Source organism: Narcine bancroftii, chromosome 1 (genome assembly GCF_036971445.1).
Source record: "Narcine bancroftii isolate sNarBan1 chromosome 1, sNarBan1.hap1, whole genome shotgun sequence".
In the NCBI taxonomy this organism is placed as follows: Eukaryota; Metazoa; Chordata; class Chondrichthyes; order Torpediniformes; family Narcinidae; genus Narcine; species Narcine bancroftii.
The window spans coordinates 203059657-203080379 of NC_091469.1; the positions used below are offsets into that span (position 1 = coordinate 203059657).

A 20723-nucleotide genomic window follows, 5' to 3' on the forward strand; every position below is an offset into this window, starting at 1 on the left:
ATCCGTCCTTCCTCTCACTGTCTCTCCACCTCTTCTTCCTTCATACATCCAGCATCCTGCCACCTCGGATCCACCCCTCCCATGTTTATGCTCCCTTCCCATCCCAGACTCGATAGGAACTGCTTCCACTAACCATCCCAGACTCGCAAACAATTTGTATTTATTTATTTGCATGTATGAATCCTTGTTCTGCATGTCTGTTTGTGCGTTATGTCTGGTTGTGCGTCTGCGTGTTTAGCACTGAGCGCTGTTTCGTAGTTGTACTTGGGCAATCAGATGACAATAAACTTGATTTGGCTTAATAAAGGGTCCCGACCCGAAACGTTGACTCTCTCTCTCTCTCTCTCCCCACTCGGACCCGTTGCTTTCTGCAAACCTCCTATTTATTTCAATACTCTCAATCTCACCGTTCATTCAGTCGTCGAATCAATCCAAATAACAGACGCTTCACGGTTTATTTCCCCCTCACACGGTTGCCGGTCTGGCTTCTCTCTTTCTCTCCCTGATTAGATGAGACACTTCACCGTGCACTCGCTTTCGGTTTCCGGTGTGGGGGTGGTGGGGGGCGCGGGGAGCAGGTGGCGACAGGGGGAGAGAAACTGGTCTTGCACCTGAATCTTCGCAGCTCTAACAAGCGAGCCCAGTATCAACTGAACCATTGCAACAATTTTCTCGCCTTCAATTTCCTTTAACTGGTGTCACCAATCCGTATTTCACAGAATACAAAAGTTCCTTCATCGGAGTTCACCGTGAACGGTCTATGAAAATAATGTAATAAGCAACAAACTGAAATCCTTTCTTCTTCATGCACGTTGACAAGGTCCTTATTTTTATGAATATCAACAATGAAACAACTGTTTATTATGAAGTCGCACTCCCGATTCCACATCGGGATGTGTCCCGCGGGTCTGGTCTATTGAACTCAGACGTTAAATGTGAAAGAGGGACAATCCTACAATGGACTAAAGTTGTTCTCTCGCGGTCACTTTTTCTTCGGTTTCGGTGGGGGCTGTGAATCCCCCTTGTACGTGTATCTGTATAATTTGTATGTTTGGGGGGAAGGGAGGGGGAAACGTTATATGAATGCTGGAAAAGATGGTATTGGTTGTTTGAATTGCTTTATGAGTCTATAAAAACAAAATAAAATATTTTTTTTTAATGTTGTTCGCTCATGTGTTGCAATTATACCCGGTTTATACCCGTCTAGTCGCGGGGAGGCCGGCGTGGGACTGGGATCCGGGGAACTTATGCATGGAGTTTGAAAGCTTCACCGTTTACTCCGGCAGAAACAAGGGCAGCAGAGTGACCCTGCGACTGGTTCCCCAGCAACTCCACTCTTCCCAGAGCTGTTTGCAGCACAGGTGAGGTCCCATCAGCCTCTCTATTCGGAGTTTAGGCCGGTACGTGGATCTTAACTTTTCCTGGCACACCGAGTCGCCACTGACTGTCAAGCACATCTTCGTTCATGAAGTTCTACCTTCACTGCGCTTCAGGAAAACACAACGTAAACCATGACCGGATCTAACGGCTGCAATACTTGGGCCAAGATAACCAATCATTTTATTCAACGATCCCAAATGTAACATCAATAATACTCTTATTTCAAGTGTGTCCTGACATCCACAATAAATTGTATTTTTATAACAATGCTTGTTTCTGTTAAGGAATTTGGCTTTACAAACGGGCGAGTGGTCACTTTATTTTACATTATTTTAGAGGTACAACACCTGCCTGGCCCACGAACCAATCCCGCCCAAATGCTCCAATTAACCTACAACCCCCGGACCGTTTTGGAATTTAAATTATTTTACATTCAAATTCATTGTATTCAATTACTTGATAACTGGGAGATGTCAGTTTTACTTTGGTTTAAGTGTGGGCTGCAAGTGTGCCATAGAGGAGAGCGGTGAAAGTGTGGGGAGTTCTCAAATAATCGTTTGTTATCGATTGCTTCGATAGGGCCGTTTGTCAATTACGTCTGTGGGTTGGCCTGTGTCTCCATGGCAAAATGATGTGTGACAGTGTGATTTCTATAAATGACTGTCTTCAAAGAAGCAAGAAGACTTTTGAATATCCAGGTACCTCTGGATGTTCTGATTAGAACCGGACCTCACCTCCGCGGCTGCAGTATTCAGTACATTATCCCTCTTTCTTGTGTTTGATTCCTTCTGATCAGATCTTCAGTTCAAGGTGATGGATTACGTTTACGACGACGATCTTGATGAACTGTGTCCAGTGTGTGGAGATAAAGTATCAGGTTATCATTACGGACTACTGACCTGTGAGAGTTGCAAGGTGAGTTTCCAATGCTCCGAATCTGCGGTGGGTCCAGATTAATTATAACAATTAACTGTGACAATTTCCGACCGAATCCATGCTAAAAGTCGACCCAAAGAGAGTGATAAAAAATGCACATTCATACAAAATAATTTTAATCACCTTTCGAACATGTACAGTTTTGGAGTTGCGTTTCTGTTTGGGGAGTAGGTACTTGGCTTTCTGTTGTGTTTCTTTCTGGGTCAGTTTTCCATCAACTTCCCACCTTCTCCCCCCACCCCCAGGGATTTTTCAAGCGAACTGTGCAGAACAGCAAGCGCTACAGTTGCACGGAGAACCAAAATTGCAAAATCGACAAAACCCAGAGGAAGAGATGCCCCTATTGTAGATTTCAGAAGTGCCTCACAGTGGGTATGAGATTAGAAGGTAAGTGTGCGTCTTTCCTCTTCCACGTTTTAAGTTAGGAAAACCCTGAAACTCACCTTCACCAATGGTCAGTGTTCTTTAAATATAGTCAACATGGTTGCTCCATACAAGTCGTAGAACATTGAAATGAAATGTGTGTGGGTTTATTAAGCTTTAAAACATTAAACTTTGATCACACGTATATGACCGAAATGGTATGTGGCACAATTAGAAGTAAACAAAAATCTCTTATTCGTGAATACAGACTGCACGAATTATTCTATTCCAGTGAACCCGAGAGCTGGTTTATTTCTGTGTCCAGATTCACGGAATAACGAGACCTTTAGGCAATCGCGTGTGCAGAGGTAGAAGGCCTTTCGCGGTGACTATTAATGGTCTTTGCTTCATTCGGCTGCAGAAAACAGTGTGACTTTAGTGTGGGCACTGCAGATTTTCCGGTTTCATGTTACGAGATTTGGGTATGTTCAAAGGCTTGAGATGTCCGGTTGAACTGAGTCTAGATTAATGCTTGATTCATGTATACATCACAGCAGGTTCTTTTCCCTGCAATAATACACCTCTTTAATCCTTTGCCTGAAGACTTCAGTACTTGCCTAATCTTCCCGGTGAGAAATTATGAAACTTCGTGCAGATGGGCAGTGAAAAGTGAGAGTAGAAGGAATTTATTTTCATCGTTATTGTCATTAGACCGATAAAAGAATGATCGGCAAACATTTTAACTTTTCTGATATTGAAATTCTCAAATAACGTTGACATGAAGGTGCTACTAATCGTAAATTAACAATACGAGTTAAACTAGAATTTTGTTTGTACAGCAATGGTAGCATTTTACAATTATTAGACACCAGAATTTTTAATTCATGATGTAACACCTCATCTTTAAACCAATCACTACATTTTAATACATCATAAAATCAGAATAACAGGTACTGAATATCATTTTTTACAATGAAAGCAAACGACTAACATTTGCACAAAAGTGGTGTAAGATGTGGTTGCTTTAAAAAAAATTAAATGGCTAGTTATGGATCATTAATACATTATTTTAACAGTAATGAAAATTATTAAAGTGGCGTGTCATTGTCGAGAGAAATTGAACATTGATATGACATAATATTGTTTTACTTTACTCCAGTTTTGTTCGCTGTGGATCATAGTCTGATGACTGTCTATTTTATATAGACATTTATTAAAACAAATTAAATACAATTCACTTGGAAAGCAATCCAATTCTAACTAATTAACATCTGACTTTTACAGTTTACCTGAAAAAAGACAAAGCCTACTTAAAAAAAAATTGATTTTGTTTGTTTCACCAATAAACTCCCTACCAGCAATAAATGTAACTTCTCTGGGTTGAAATCTTCATTCCATTGGGTTTACGAATGTCACACAGGTCTCGAGAAATAAACATGTAAATGATTGCTCAATGCTGTTTGTTTGTTGTGTGTGCACTGTGTAATTACACAACGTTGGGACCTGATAACGTCAATGATTTGAATGTTAATATGATTTAAAATGTGCATATTGTCATAGTTAGTAATATCAATTCAGGTGCAGATTCGAAAGCAGGCACAGCTCTTCACTGGCATTTTTAATTACTAAATTTGCTAAACTCCGATGAAAAGTGAAAGAAACAAACTGAACCAAAAATTCAAGCCCTAGAAAGAGATTGCAGAGTCATTATTGTCCCTAAGTCTCCTGACCTAAGCTTTATGTGCTCCTTACAACCACCAGAAGTAAACCATTCAAGAAATTTGTGTTCATTAAAGGAGCTTTCTACACAGCCTGACTTGGCATGAAGACTTTATTTGATTTAGTAATGGGAGGGCTAGAGGTTGGTCTTATGAAAAACAGATTGAATCAGCGGCAGATCTTGTTTCACCTCAGTTTAATTCATGATGCTATTGTTTTGCTACATACTGCATCAAAATTATTGTAAAGTGCAAGCTACCTCTGATATACATAATTATAACAGTAAACATTGAAGCCAGACAGCACCATTGCAAAGAAAATATGTGTTTTTCAGGTCCAAGACTCTTTATCAGTTCTGAAGAAGATTCTTGGACATGAAGAGTTCATCTTTTTTCACTCTCCACAGAGGAAGCCTGTTTTGCTAAAGCATTTGCAACTTTTTTTCCATTTTTATCTGCATTTTCAGATATTAGCAGATTTTTTTTATTTGTCTTTTGATGTAAAGATAACCTATGCCTCATGCAATCGCTATGATCTTTCTGAGCTGATTGTACATACAGGAGTTATTGAGGATTATATTCAACTAGAAATTATATCTGAAATATTTTTGATTCAGTGAAAATCTGATGATAGCACGTAGAATTTGGTCATGAATAAAGTGACAAATTTTAAAGTGTCTTTCTCAGCTTTATGTGGATATCACAGGTATGATCTCTTTAAATTATTATTTGATATAATGTTCTCTTTATAAATTTGCAGAAAAATAAACAAGGTTAGACCGTGTTACCTCTGGTTTGTTGTGTTGTTGTTTGGAGCAAGTGAAAACATTACATTCATTTTAGAATTCATCAGAGACTTGATGGTTGATGTGTGAGAACGGAGGATTTTGTCTGCTGAAATTATACAGATCATAGGAAGACTATATCTTAAGTATTGTATGGTGTTGGACGTCTTACCGAAGAAATCTTGGACTTATCTTAGAAGGAGGGCTGCTAAGATTAATTGGATTGATTCTGGGTTTGCTGAGTGAGGACTGTGATCTTTACAGCTTAGAAGGAGAGGAGACCTTATTGAAACACAAAGCCCTCTTGGGCTCAACCAGTAATAATATTTTGCTAAGCTCTGGTATTCAGAACATCATAGATACATAACAGTAGCAGATATTCAGGTTCATTTGCAAAATATCTTCATGTGGGGGGAGGTGAATCTTTGGAGTTTCCTCCCTGGACAGATATAACAGAGTTCAGATACTGAAATCGGGAGCTTCATCTGAACATTGAAATATCCACTCCCTTGATAAAGGGCTCAAGCTCGAAACATTGGCTATGTACTGTACCTTTAATTTAATTATATGAAATCCACTGTTTGACCTGCTGAGTTTATCCATTATTGTGACTTTGCCATTCATGGTGTCTGCAGATTTTCATGCTTTACTATTTTTAAAAAAATCTTTATTATAGTCAGTAATAGACAATACATGGAAAATATAATGTAATACATATTTTATCCCATAAACCCCCCCTCCCCATCCCTATCCCTCCAACCCCACCCCCTACTAATCTACCCCCCAAAAAAAGGAGAGAGAAGAAAAGAAAGATGGAAGAGAATAATTAAAACAATGCATTTAAATGTGTCGTGGTTTGGGACCACACCACCCAGGTATGGGAAAATATTTTAACAATTAGTACACATCCAATCCATGTACGGGCTCCAAACTTTTACAAAAAAAAGGATAATTATTTTGTAAATTATACGTTATCTTCTATAAAGGAATACATGACCTCATCTTCGCATGCCATCATTGAATAATTGAATCTCATTCTTCCATACAACTGCAATACATGTTTTACTATTGAAATATTGACTGCCCAGGTCCCTCCACAAAGGTTGAGTTTCTTCACCAGGTCTGTGGAACGTCAGTCATTCATTCATAGACTTTGAGTTCCAATATGATTTAGAAAATGCACATGTCAATTAGAGAGCTAAAGATCTTTGAATGTTAAAAGAATTAAAGTATATGGGGAGAGTGTGAGAATGGAGCTGAGGTCAGTGGCAGAGCTGGGGCAATGATCTAATGGTCAATCTGCTGGATCATTACTAAATATTAAGAAGGATGGGAGATTTTTACTTGTAAAGGTTAGTTCTTGAAACTTCGTTAATGTAATCCATAATTATTTACTGAAAACAAATCCGTTGTATATTTTAATTATATTAAGAAATGCAAACTTTATTAGAAGGATCACTAGCAAAGAAAGAACCTAACGGCTGAGAAAGTTAACCCTGGTCCCAAAAACATGCAGTTGTTGCAACATGAAGTGTAAATGAAATAGTTACCCAGGGAATGTGGCCCATTTTGCCTTATTGAATAAGCATCCTGTTTTTACCAAGTTGGCAGTTAAATTGCTTGCATTTTAAGTTTCAAGTTCATTGTCATCTGATTGTACATATGTAACCTGACGAAGCAGTTTATCTCTAGACCATAGTGTACACACAGACTCACAGTACACCCTACACACAAATAACATATATGAATTGTGATCCAAAATAAATACATATAAAAATAATTTACATATTTCTCAGATCATTGCGATGAAATTATTAATTACAATATTTTTCATTCTGGTATATTCAGTGCTTAGTGCGGTCTCCTGGAGAAACCAACCAAAGAATTGCTTTTCATTGCTGAAAGGAAGGAAAGGGAGAGGTTAATGAAAGTCCATTGAACTAGAATAGATTCAAGTGGAGGGATTCATTAAAAATAACATGAGAGAACAATTCTGAGAAGCCCTGGACATTCATTTAGATTTGGGCACCTTGTTGCATTCTGCAGTTTCCTATCTCTCTTTTATAAGCACAAAATGTCATTAAAAGATACAAAAGATACAGTCTGATTTATATGGCGAAACATGCAATATGTTTACAGCAAAAACTGGGAGATTTCCAATATTTTCTGACACTCAGTGCTTTTGGATTCAGTGAAAGGAAAACATTCTCCAATTTCAGTTTTGTTCACGTGGAAGCATCTGTCACCCAAAGGAACTGACATTTAAGAAAAATTATTCAAAAAGGGAAATGCTAGAAATCTGAAGGCAAATCAGAAAATGCTGGAAACATTAATCAAGTTGGACAGCAACTGTGGGGAAACAAATATACATGATTAATGATCATTCTGAATATCTGCATTTTAGGCTACCTACTACAGAGAACATCATTTCTCTCACCACACACTTAGGGGAAAGTCCCTGGAGTGCCCGGCCATAACAGTTACTGTGTATATAACCTCAATGCCCACTCATACTTAGCGCTAAGACATCCTTGGATTGAGCACACGAGAATCACCAGCACTTGTCATTACCAGTAATTACACAGGTAAGCATACATACATCGACAGAACAGGGCTCATTCTCAGGCTGCATAATACAGCACAGTTCGCACAATACCTTTACAACATCAGCAATCATGACCGGGAACTGGGAATTCAACCCCTTCTGAAAGGAGTTTGAATGTTCTCCCTGTGTCTGCTTGGGTTTTCCCCGAGGGCTCTGGTTTCCTCCCACAGCTCGAAACGTACTTGGGTGTAGGATAATTGGGGGTAATTGGGTGGCATGTACTTGTGGGCCCAAATGGCCTGTTACTGTGCTGTACATCTAAATTTTAAAAATGTTATAGTTTGGTGATTTTCCACCAGAGCAGTGATTCATTTCTGTGTCCTGCATTCTGGTATATTCAATGCTCACAGTGTAATCACCTAACCACTGAAATGCATTACAGAACAGGTCAGTTCACACTGCAAGGTGACCCCGGGCTTCCAGACACCTATTTGATCATTTTCCATCCACTCCTCCCCTTGCTTAGTGCCAACAGAAGCCCAATGCTGGAAAGTGTATGGTCTGTGCTTTTGGTAGAAGGAATAAAAGGTCAGACTATTATTTGAATGGGGAGAAAATTCAAAGGTGCAAAAGGACTTGGGAGTCCTTGTTCAGGATACCCTAAAAATTGACCTCCAGGTTGAGTTGGTGGTGAAGAAGGTGAATGCAATGTTAGCATTTACTGTATATCAAGAGGAATAGGATATATGAGCAAGGATGTAATGTTGAGGCTTTATAAGGCACTGGTGGGGCCTCACTTGGAGTATGGAGTACAGTTTTGGGCTCCTATTTAAGAAAGGAAGTGCTGGCATTGGAGAAGTTTCAGAGAAGACTCTCAAAAATGATTCCTGGAAAACATGGATTAGCATATGAGGAATGTTTGATGGCTCTTGGGCGGTACTCCTTGGAGTTTATAGAAGCATTTTGAATGTTGAAAGGCTTGGACAGAATCGATGTGGCAAAGTTACTTCCCATGGTAATTGAGTCTGGAACAAGAGGGCACATGTTCAGGATTGAAGGGCACTCATTTAAAACCAATGTGAAGGAATTCCTTTAGTCAGAGAGTGGTGAACCTCTGGAGTGTGCTTCCTCGCACGGCTGTGGATGCCAGGTTGTTGGGAGTATTTAAGACCGAGATTGATAGGTATTTGAATAGTCAGGGTATGAAAAGTTATGGGGAGAAGGCAGGGGAGAGGGGCTGAGTGGGAGAATAAATCAGTTCATGATGGAATGGCGGAGTGAAGTCAACAGGCTGAATGGCCTAGTTCTGCTCCTGTATCTTATGGTGTTATATATAGTCTAATATCCCAGAGCCTTGTGGAAGATGTCAGAGGTGCTATTCATCCCAGCGTGTGATCTGGCTGAATTCAAATATGTGTGGGTATGTTTCTCCTGTACCTCACTTATGATATTCAGATGTCTGGATGACTAAACAGATGTGCTGTTTAATCAGGCTACTCACAGCGTATTTTCACATCCAGAAACCCTCCTCCACAGACCTTGGACTGTAGCCATCTGGAACTATGCTCAGATATTTGAATGGCCAGAACTGGCACTATTTCCCAGGGTTGGAAATAACCTCACTTTACCTCCAGGTAATAGCAAACACAGATCTGAACAGAACACCATGGAGAAAATCAATGTTAACCTTCTCTGCAAGCTGTAACATTCAAAAGACAATAATTGTGATGTTGAAAAGACATTTTGACAGCTATGTGGAGAGGGAAGGTTAAGAGGGATGTGGGCCACAATTGGTTGACATAAACCAGTTGGGCTGAAGGGCCTATTTCTATGCTGAGGAACTTTATGACTGCCTTGCAGTTTTTCCAGTAATGTTGTTTATCTTTAATGTTTGTACATAGAATGTGTGAAAGAAGACAGTGTCTTTAAATAACCCAACAACAATAATTGTTCATGCTTAAAGAATAACCATTCCATCTTATTTTCTTCAACTGTAAAGTTAAAATTTTCTTGCATTTTCTGGTATATAGTCTGGGGCTGCCTTTATTCTTTCTGACTCATGCTAATGTCATGCTTTTCTTTGTGACCACACTCAGGTTCAATTCTGGAAGGCATCATGAAGTCCAATCCCTCCTGGAATTGGCACTTGTGGAATTTTTGTGGTCAGGCTGTTCCTGATGCTTACAATGTTTCAATCAAAGCAACATGTTGTGTGGCTGCAAAATGGTGCAAAAGGCAAGAGTTGTCTCTCTGGTGTCTTGTTGAACTGACCTGCCCCTTGTTTCCACCCAGGTAGTGTTAGAGTTAATGTTTGAGGCTGATAACCTTTTATGGGAGAAGATTTAACTTTGTTTCTCTCTGTACTGATGCTGCCTGACTTTGAGTATCACCGGCATTTTCTCTTTTTATTTCAGATTTGCATCATCTGCCATTTTATTTTGGTTTTAATGAATTTCAGATGCTTTTGAAGTTATTTTTGGCCCAGAGGCATAGCAGATAGAGGCACTGTATCCCAGCTCTAGTGACCCAGGTTCATTCCTGACCTCACATGCTATCTTTGTGGAGTTTGCAGTTTCACCCTGTGACCATATGGCTTTCCCCTGGATGCTCGGGTTTCCTCCCACTTCCCAAAGCAGATTCATCTAACAAAGTGAAACATGAAAGTCTTCAGGCACTGTGATTGTTTTAAAAATGCACAGAAATGCTGGAGGAACTCAGTAGGTCTTGCAGCATCCACTGGAGGTACAGTAAAGATATATTATCAACATTTCAGGCCTGAGCCCTTCAAAACATTGGTAATATATTGTTACCTCCTGTGGATGCTGTGAGACCAGCTGACTTCTTCAGCATTTCTGTTTTACAGATTAACCTAACAACAAGTGTGCTGTGGGGATCTGTGAGAAAATGGAAGCACTAGAGTCACAGGGGACTGTGTAGGCAGAGGAGGTTCAAATCGAACCTGGGTCACTGGAGCTACTTTGCTGTCTAAAGAGCAGCATTATAAGCTCCATATGAATGTTTGAAGGGGCTTCTCCAATATCTAACAGTCCTGCGGTCCTTATGATTCTACTGAACTGTTGTTGAGGAGGCAGTTTCACAATGTGGACCTAGCAACGATGAAGGACCTGTGGTGCACATCAGAATTGGAATGGTGTGAGAGCCATCCAACAGCTGCAGGAATGGGGTTTCCCTGCACATGCTGCCCATTCCCTTCTCAGGTTTAGAAGGTGCTGGTGGAGTGGTCTGAAGTGTCTTTTGGAGCTGCTACACACTGCAGCCACTATGTGAAGGTGGTGGTGGTTGTCGTGGATAGGAATGGTTTGGCTGTCAGCTGGGGTACCACTGGAAATTAGAATGAAAGGGAATCTCATTGAGACATGGAAAACTCTGACCAGGCTCGACAGGTTAGATGCAGGAAGAATATTCCTTAGGTTGGGGAAGTCTGGAACAAGGGACTGAGGTTTAGGACTGAGATAAGGAAAATTTTCTTCACTCAGAGAGTAATGAATTTGTAGAATTCTCTGCCATGGCATGTTTTTGAGACCTGTGGTTGGATATAGCCCTTATGGCTAAAGAAATCAAGGGGTTTGGAGAGAAAGCGGGAATAGGGTACAGAAGTCACATGATCAGCCATGATGGTACTGAATGGAGGTGTAGGTTCAAGGGCTGAATGGCCTTATCCTGTACATACAATATATTCTATGATTCTATGATTTATTGGAGTTATTTCTTACCATGTGTGTCAGGAGAAGTGGGGGGGGGGGGAAAGAAAGGGACCGCTCCCCATAAGCACATTTTTCAAAAATGGTGGCTCAGCCCCCACCCTCGGTCTGACGACACCACCACCTCTCCCCCCACCACCCCCCCCCACTCCCCATTACACCCCTACATTATTGGAACTGCAGCGGTGCTGGGACATCTCTGCAGCATTCACCCCAATGGGGGGAGAATTATTAGTAAAGACTTGCTGAGGCGCCACAGGGTTTGGATTACTCACTATCTAACGCACCACTTCAGCAAAGAACCAGAAGGAAAGTCTGGCATGTTGAAGCAGAAAACTCTGAACATTGAACCTGTTCCTTTATTCGAGAGGGGTGTGCCAGTCAGGAAGTACCCCGAACCCCTCCTTAGTTTTCAAACCCACTTACTTGTTGATACCCCATTCCTGGTAGTAGCCAACGAAAAGCCCTGTGAGTTTCTCCTCCAGTAGCACAATATGGATGTTGTAGTCCTGCCCTGGCACCGGTGTTGTCATTCAGTTCAATCACCAGGTAGTCATTTTGAACTTACAGCCAAGTGTCGTGAATGGCCAGAGAAGACCAAGGCTCAGTACCGCTGGCACTGACAGCCAGCCTGCTATAACGGAGCTGCTGGCTGTGAAGCAGGATGATGCCCGTCTCCTCCTTGCATCTCACCGTCACGTTAAACTGGCCCATAAACCCACCGAGTTGCTTTTGCCCAGGAATCACGCGCAACCATAACTCCAACTGCTCATTGCTGGGAATGAGACTGTTTGGCAAACGGGAGTTGTTCCACGGACCTTGCCGGCTGGGTGCAAGCGGCTCCCAATCTGCTAGGAGGCTCGCAGGTCATCAAGAAGTAATGGCTTTCTCAGCTCTCAGCTTACCATAAAGGATAGTCAAAACCGGTAAGACCAGCAGACAGTAAAACCAGGTTGAAGAGGCCAAGAACTCCACCGCCCTTCTGCTGAGGTACAACTCAGAATTAGATTTGTGTCTCTTGTTGGTGCAGGGTCCTTTGGGGATCCCTAGCTGGGGTCTGGTGAGGTACACAAAAGTTCTGGAGACACTCAACAGGTCACACAGAAAGCAAAAGGCAGTTGACGTTTTGAGTCCAGCTCTTCATCGGTAATATCGAAACTGAGACCGACGCCTGAATAAAAAGGTGAGGAGGGAGAGGGGAAGAGGAGGAGCGCAGGCTAGCAGGTGGACACAGGTGTAAAGGTAAGGGAAAGAGACTGAGAAGTGATCTCAGAAGAGCTGCAGAAAGGTGGACAGGGGAAAAGGGAGAACTGGGCTGGATTTACCCATTATGTACAATATTCGTGATGAGACCAGGATCTGAATGTGATCCCAATAATCCATCTGAAGTTTAGATGGGTTTGCGCCATGCATAAAACGCCCATTGATATTCCATGTTCCCAGTGACAGCGCAGGGCGTAGCATTACCGTTAATTGGAAGTGTATACAAGGTTGGATACAAGGCTGCCATCAGTTTCAGAAGAGATTTGCAAACAGTGTGGGGAAAACGTATGAAAGAACACGTGTATCGTGTTAATTAAGCCCTGTAATACGAAAAATATGATACTTAGTGATTCCGGAAGTACCAAGTGTCAATAAAGTATTCGTGGAGATTTAAATGAAAAGGAAAACTCTGCTGGATTTCACTCCCTTAAACTGAGACCGTCACCCCTGCGCAGCCAGATATGAACAGATGCCCCTACAAAGTCGAATTAATTTGGTGAAGACAACTTTTTGTCTGGATTAAAGAATAAAGTAGAGACATGTCCGAGACTGCAGATGCGGGAACCTGAAGCTAAACATAATCTTCTGGTGGACGGAGCAGCAGCAGTATTGGTCGACCCTCGGAGTTCCTCCAGCAGATTGTGTTGAGTTGAAGTAGTACCCCAAAGTGCTGGATGTTTGTACTCAACCCCGGCATGCGCAGGTTTTCTTATTTGCCGCCATATAGCTTTAAGTAACCTGGCAGGATTGTTGAAGCAATCTACCAGGTGCCGGGGGAAGCTGGCAACATGCATGGGAAGAAATAGGCAGTCGACGTTTCAGGTCAGAGCCCTTCATCGGGAAGAAAATTGTTGAAATCTGTACAATTGTAACTGCACTCCCCGCCCCTGCTCCGCTCCAATGCCACCGAATAATCAGTGTGGCCCGCCATTCAACCACTGACTCACCATCTGGCGTCTTTTTTATGTGCTCGCTCCTCCTAACGTTAGAACCTGGCTATGCCCCTGAGGTGACTTATCTTCTTATTAAACTATTGATTAACAAGAAGATGCAAACAGTTCCCCACCACCAACACTCTCCATCACCTCCCGTAACTTGCTCCCATCCTGTGCAACTTCTCTTTTGATTCCTCTGGCTTCATACAATTGAAAAGTGTCACCATGGGCACTTGCATGGACCTCGGCTACAGTTTTAATTGGCCACTTAGATCATTCCTTGTTCCAAACCTTCTTTGGTACCACTCCCTACTCCTTCTCCTACATTGAAGACTGGATTGGCACTGCTTCCTGCACCTCCAAGAATTCTTCAGCTTCAGCAACTTCCACCTCAAATTCACTTGGAGCATTTCTAACACTTCTCTCCTTTTTCTGAATCTCTCTGTCTTGCGCTCAGTAGACAAATTCTCCTCCGACATTTACTATAAACCCACTGACTCCCACAGCTATCTAGATTGCACCTTTTCCAATCCTGTCTCTTGTATGAATGCCATCCCTTTCTCTCACTTTCTTTATCTCTGCTGTATCTGCTCTCAAGACAGATCTTCCATTCTGAGACATCTGAAGTGTCTCCCTTTCCAAGGAAACATGGCTTCTACGATGTTTGATGAAGCCCTCTTTCATTTTCCTCCATTTCCTAGACTTTTAATTTCTCCCCCTCCCTGTCCATCATCTCTCCTCTGTCCTCACACCACGTACTGACCCAAGTCTCATCCTTTCCTATCTCCTCTTTGTGCCCACTATCTTTCAAAGAGATTTTTCACGGTGCTCAACAAAAATGTATTCCAGTTGAAAGCAAGGACCATAAGGGTGGGGACAGCCACACTTGGATAACTAAGGAAATCCAGGAAAACATCAAAGTTAAAGCCCGTGCATGCAAGTCACCAAGAGTAGTGAGAAACTAGAAGATTAGGAAAACTTTAAAAAGCAACAAAGAGCTACAAAATGAACAATAAAAAGGAAAGGTAGATTATGAAAAAAGATTGGCACAATATATAAAAAGACAGTAAACGTTTTTAGAATTACATAAAGCGGAAAAGGGACTAAAGTGAATGTAGGTCCCTTGGAGGATGAAAAGGGGGAATTGCTATTGGGTAATGAGGAAATGACAGAAGCTTTAAATGACTATTTTGTGTTGGTCTTCGCAGTGGAGGACATGCCAAAGACAGAGGTTATGCATGCGATGGCAAGTGAGGGGCTGAATACAATAGTGATCACTAAAGAAGGGGTGCTGAGCAAACCTGTGGGCCTAAAGATGGATAAGTCCCCTGGTCCTGACAGAATACATCCCGGGGAACTGAAAACAATGGCAGAAATTATTGTTGATGCTCTGGTGATATATTTACCAAAATTCTCTGGATTCTGGGTAGGTCCCAACGGATTGGAAGAAAGTGCATGTCACACCACTGTTCAAAATAGGATGTAGGAAAAAAAGCAGTAACTATAGGCCATTCTGTATTTGGGAAGATGCTTGAAGCCATCATTGAAGAAAAAATAGGGAGGCATCTGGAATGAATTGGAACCATCAGGAAGCTGCAACATAGATTCAGCAGAAGCAGGTCTTGTTTGGAAAATTTACCCGATTCTTTGAGGATATATCGAGTGTAGTAGATAGAGGGGAACAGGTGTTTACTTGGATGTTACTTACTTGGATTTCCAGAAGGTGTTTGATAAGATGCCACATAAAAAGCTATCCTTAAGATAAGGATTCATAGAGTTGGGGTGATGTATTAGCATGGATAGAGGATTGGTTAACCAATAGAAACCAGAGAGTTGGGATACATGGGTGTTTTTCTAGTTGGCAATCAGTGATGAGTGGTGTGCCACAGGTGTTGGAATTGAGCCCGCAACTGTTCACAATCTACATAAATGATCGGGAAGAGAGGACACTGTAATGTATTTGTTTGCTGATGGCATTAAATTGAGTGGAAAAGCAAATTGTGCAAAGGATACAGATAGTCTGCAGAGAGATATAAGTGAGAGGGCAAGCGTATGGCAAATGGAGTGCAATGTTGGTAAATGTGAAGTTATCCACTTTGGAAGAAAAAATGAAAGATGGGATTATTATTTAAATGGGAACCGATTGCAGCATACTTACTGTGCAGAAGGACTTTGGAGTGCTGGTGCATGAATCGCAAAATGTTAATTTCTCGGTGCAGCAGGCTATCAGGAAGGCAAATGGAATGTTGGCCTTCATTGCTCGAGAGATTGAGTTTGGGAGCAGGGAGGTTATGCTGCAACTATACAAGGTACTGGTGAGGCCACATTTGGAGTACTGCATGTAGTTCTGGTCCCCTTTCTTGAGGAAAGATATACTGGCCTTGGAGGTAGTACAGAGGAAGTTAACTAGATTATTTCCAGAGATGAGAAGGTTTACCCTATGAAGAGAGATTGAATCACCTGGGGCTGTACTCACTGGAATTCAGAAGAATGAAAGGGGATCTTATAGAAAAGCATAAAATTAGGAAAGACATAGATAAAATAGAGGTAAGTAGATTTTTTCCACTGGTAGGTGAAAAGAGAACTAGGGGCATAGCCTTAAGATTCAGGGTAGTAGATTTAGGATGGAGATGAGGAAGAACTGCTTTTCCCAGATGGTGGTGAATCTATGGAATTCTCTGCCTAATGAAGAAGTGGAGGTAACTTCAGAAAATATATTTAAGACAAGGTTGGATCAATTTTTACATAGTGGGAGAATTAAGGGATATGGGGAAAAGGCAGGTGGCTGGAGATGAGCCAATCATCAAATCAGCCATGATCTTATTGAATGGCAGATCAGGCTTGGTGGGCTGAATGGCCTGCCCCTCCTCCTATTTTTTATGTTCTTATCTTCCCTCTCCACTTTCATTCCCGACAGAGGGTCTCAACCCGAAATATCTGGCAATTCCTTTCCCCACACAGATGCTGCTCAACCTGCTGAGTTTCACAAGGAGGTTGGTTTATTTGCTCCAGAATTCAGCATCTTCAATCTTTCGTATCTCCAACTGATAAAAGCACTTACCACTCAAATTAGCATTCCGTTCCTAACTAGAACCCCATCAGTATATCAAACAATGTAACTCAAACTAGTTGGCAGCGCAGCATTTTGTTAGGAATTCTATATTGGAATAAAAACAGAGAGAAAGAAACAAAATAAGATGGTTCAGAAGTTTTGCCAAAAATTATTGAAAGGTTGAAAGAAAAATGGGTTTATCTCAGCTTTCGGGGAAAAACAGTGATATTCTCACTTTTTGATATTAATTTTCCTTCATGCCCGTTCAGAGATCATTTGATGAATTTAGAAATAAACATTTGCAATTCAAACAACTTCTAAAGGGTTTGTTGACTTTTGAACTTGGGAATCTTTGAAGATTTGTGGTGGGTATGCTCCAGATATTGTGTGTTTGAAATAACACTTTTGCACAGGTTGTGTTGACGAGTTTTCCTTTTTTTGCTTTCTTAAACAGCCGTCCGCGCGGACAGAATGAGAGGAGGAAGAAACAAATTTGGGCCAATGTACAAACGTGATCGAGCCTTAAAACAGCAAAAGAAAGCACTGATCCGGGCAAATGGCTTTAAATTAGAGACCGTGTCTCAACTGATGCCTTCAGCACAGAATGAATATTCACTCTCAACCACTATGCATAATATACATTCTGTATCCAAAGGTATTCCTTCCAATTCAGCTTCTTTACCTGCCACGGATTATGATAGAGGCCTCTATGAAGCACCGTCTGTGGGCATGGCAGTGCCAAGTTATCAATACCCATCATTTCATAACCGGACAATCAAATCTGAATATCCCGACCACTACACAAGCTCACCAGAGTCTCTGGTCGGCTACCCTTACCCAGACACCTACCAGAACAGCTCTCCTGCTCTTATCCCACAGCTGATCCTGGAACTCTTGCGCTGTGAACCCGACGAGCCTCAAGTCCAGGCTAAGATTCTAACCCACCTGCAACAGGAGCAGGCCACCAGGGGCAAACATGAGAAGCTTAGCACTTTTGGCCTGATGTGCAAAATGGCTGACCAGACCCTCTTTTCCATAGTTGAATGGGCACGGAGTTGTTTATTCTTCAGAGAACTTAAGGTAGGACACCCTTCATTGTTGATAAAGATTGCTGCTGTGGTCAATTGACTGGTCACCCATAGTAATGGTTGTCCTCGAGAGATGTCGATCATTTATCTTGGTACACTGCCATTTCCAGTTTGGAAGGTATGATTTCTGTCCATGGTCCTCCTATAGCATTCAGGACCCAGTGGAGGCAGAGTGTGTGAAATTCCCAGCCTCAGTTACAAAACCTTGCGTTCCCCACTGTGTCTCATCACCCTACCACAGTGTCAGGTGCTGGGGAAAGTGCTTTCAAATTCCATCTTCCTCACCACCTGGGCCTCTGTGAAGCATCCTTGGGTGCTGTTGCTACTCCAAGGGTGTAATGTAAATGCATGTTGTTGTGATTGTGCAGGATGTAATGGAAAGTGCTCAGTGTTGTACTTGTGGTGATACCTGGAACAGCCATGAGCCTTCTCATGCCCTTTGTTCCATGAGAATGTTGGCGATAGAGACAGGAGTGGGTCAGCTGGCCCGTTGTGCTGGCTGCAGCATTTCGTACGATAGTGGTTACCTTGGTGCCATTCATCTGGCCTCTCCTCCATCCCACAGTTCAATGTCCCTTTAGGAAACGATTTTGATTGGGCCTGGAGTATGATTTAAAGTTGACCTTTCTTGAGACAAAAAGCAATTTTAAAAGCATTAAGGTACCAATGTTACAAATGTTGAATGTGAGTTTCAAATGCAAACATACAAGTGATCTTGTATAAAGTGATGGAAAACTTGCACAATATTCATATCATTCTAGTTACTTGGGACAGTTTCCTAACCTTTTGCAGGATGGAGGGATATTCTTTGGATAGTATTTGCAGGATCTGAGTGTCATTGGCATGAACAGCATTTTCTGCCTATCTGTAACTGCCCTTGAAAAGGTACTGGTGAGTCACCTTCTCAGGCCACTGTAGTCCTTCTGGTGAAGGTCCTTCCACAGATTAGGGAGAATCAGGATATGAATCCATTAACTCTAAAGAAGGATGATTTCTCCAAGCCGGGATAGTGCGTGACATGAAAGATATTGCCTGGTGTATTTGGACACCTTACTGAAGGGGGTCGCAGGTTTGGAAGTGCTGTTGGAGAATCCTGTGTGAGTGAAAGCCGCCACAATGCATCAGCAATGGTGGGTGCATGGAGCTCTGACAACCAGGGTAGCCTTGAATGCCTCAGATATTATTGGGACCTGATGTTACCCAAGGAAGCACAAATATACTATCATGTTCCTGACTTGTGGGATGGGTTTATTACGTCAGGCCATGAGTGCGGTGGAACAATGTATTGCAGTCATTGCACTGGTTGGCCTGCCCCTGATATTGTAACTCCTCCCCCTCTGGGCAGTACTGCCCAGTCTCCTCCCTCAGAACTGCCTTGGAATTGGAGCATGTAAGATATGACTGTAAGCTTATAGTGATTAAAGCCTGTTAATCTTGACTTCTGGTCTGTCGGGTCTAATTTATAGGATGACAGTGAATCACTCATTGCAGGATCCCAGTCTATGACCAGTCCTTGTAATTGAAATATTTACATTGATTTTTCTATAAGAACAAAAAAATAAGAGCAAGTCTGGGGCATTCAACAAGATCATAGTTTATTTGGGCCATGGAGACAGCTTCAACTACCTGCATTTTCCACATAACCTTCCCTAACTTTGCAAAAATTTATCTATCTGTGTCTTAAATATATTCAGTGAGGCAGCCTTTATTGCTTCTTTGGGCAGAGAATTCCACAGATTCACCACTCTCTTGGAATTTCAGTTCCTCCACATATTCATCCTAAACCCAACTCCCTCAAATTGTGAAGCTATTCTAGTCTATTGTGAAGCTATTCAAGTTCTAGTCTCATCTATCAGTGGAATCAAGTCTTCACCCTCAATCTTATCTTTCCCTTTCATAATCTTAAATGTTTCTGCAAAATCCGCCTCATTCCTCCAAATTCCAGCAAGTACAGTCCCTTCCCAGGTGATTCAATCTCTCCTCCTAGACTAATTCCCTTATTTCTGGAATCAACCTGGTGAACCTCCTCTGCACCATCTCCAAAACCAGTACATCCTTCCTCAAGCAAGACCAGAACTGCACACAGTACTCTTAGTGTGGCCTGGCCCACACCCAGTACATCTGCAGCAAACCTTCCTGCTCTTAATTTAATCCCTCCAGCAACAAAGGCCTATATTCCATTTGCCTTCTCAATTAGTTGGTATACCTTTAAACCAACCTTTTCCAATTCATGCAGTGGTGGATTAAGCATTAGGCTGAGTAGGCTGAAGCCTAGGGCCGCAGAAGGTAAGACAGCCCAACGCCTTATGGTTTGATTAAACTGTCTTAACAAAAACAATGAGGTTCATTATTCGGTCTAATGGTTAATCCACCATTGGTTGTCGAACCATAAAATGGACCCATTGTAACTGTGCCAGCTTATTAAAAGAATGTCCATTAACCCCAGGTAGACTACAGCGCCATTGATCAGGACTGGGGTTCGAATGCCGCACTGTCTGCAAGGAGTTCTCCCTTTGTCTGCGTGAGTTTTCCCTGGGGCTCCGCCAGGATTTCTCCAATATTTATTTGTTAAACCTTCCAGATTGCAAGAGACCCCCTGAACTGCACCTGAGCTGATGGCAGCACTGTCACTGGCCCATCTTTGTCTGGTTGCACTGGGTGTTTAAGATTTTTAGAAACACATTTGCAGTGCATTTTGTTATAATAACGCCAGTGTGTCTGTGAGTCCGCAGCCCCACACACAACTGGTAACTTGTGCTCACTGCCTCCTTTGCCCGCGACTGCTGGGCAAAATCACACAAAATCCACAAGCTTTGGCTGTGTTCGGGCCCAGACCTGGATCCAGCCAGATTCCCCTTTCCCTGTGGCCACATTGTGTTCAGCTCATGCCGGCCAGGCAGCTAAGTAACCCCAGTGGCTACAGCTCACAGCTGGTT

At 42.1% G+C, this 20723-nt stretch overlaps 1 protein-coding gene across 9 annotated transcripts in view; it reads left to right on the forward strand.

Moving 5' to 3' along the window:
- LOC138738252 (nuclear receptor subfamily 5 group A member 2-like) overlaps nucleotides 1–20723 on the forward strand; it is a 70429-nt gene that overhangs the window by 7355 nt on the left and 42351 nt on the right. For 2 of the 9 annotated variants that reach the window (XM_069888371.1, XM_069888372.1), the window contains 6 exons: nucleotides 1287–1361; nucleotides 1960–2078; nucleotides 2177–2295; nucleotides 2562–2703; nucleotides 17154–17779; nucleotides 20234–20308. In XM_069888371.1, the coding sequence (XP_069744472.1) occupies nucleotides 2009–2078; nucleotides 2177–2295; nucleotides 2562–2703; nucleotides 17154–17779; nucleotides 20234–20308 (1032 nt within the window). In that variant the 5' untranslated portion in view covers nucleotides 1287–1361; nucleotides 1960–2008. The remainder of the gene's footprint in view (nucleotides 1–1286; nucleotides 1362–1959; nucleotides 2079–2176; nucleotides 2296–2561; nucleotides 2704–17153; nucleotides 17780–20233; nucleotides 20309–20723) is intronic. The other 7 variants (XM_069888375.1, XM_069888379.1, XM_069888376.1 and 4 more) reach the window with 4 other exon arrangements.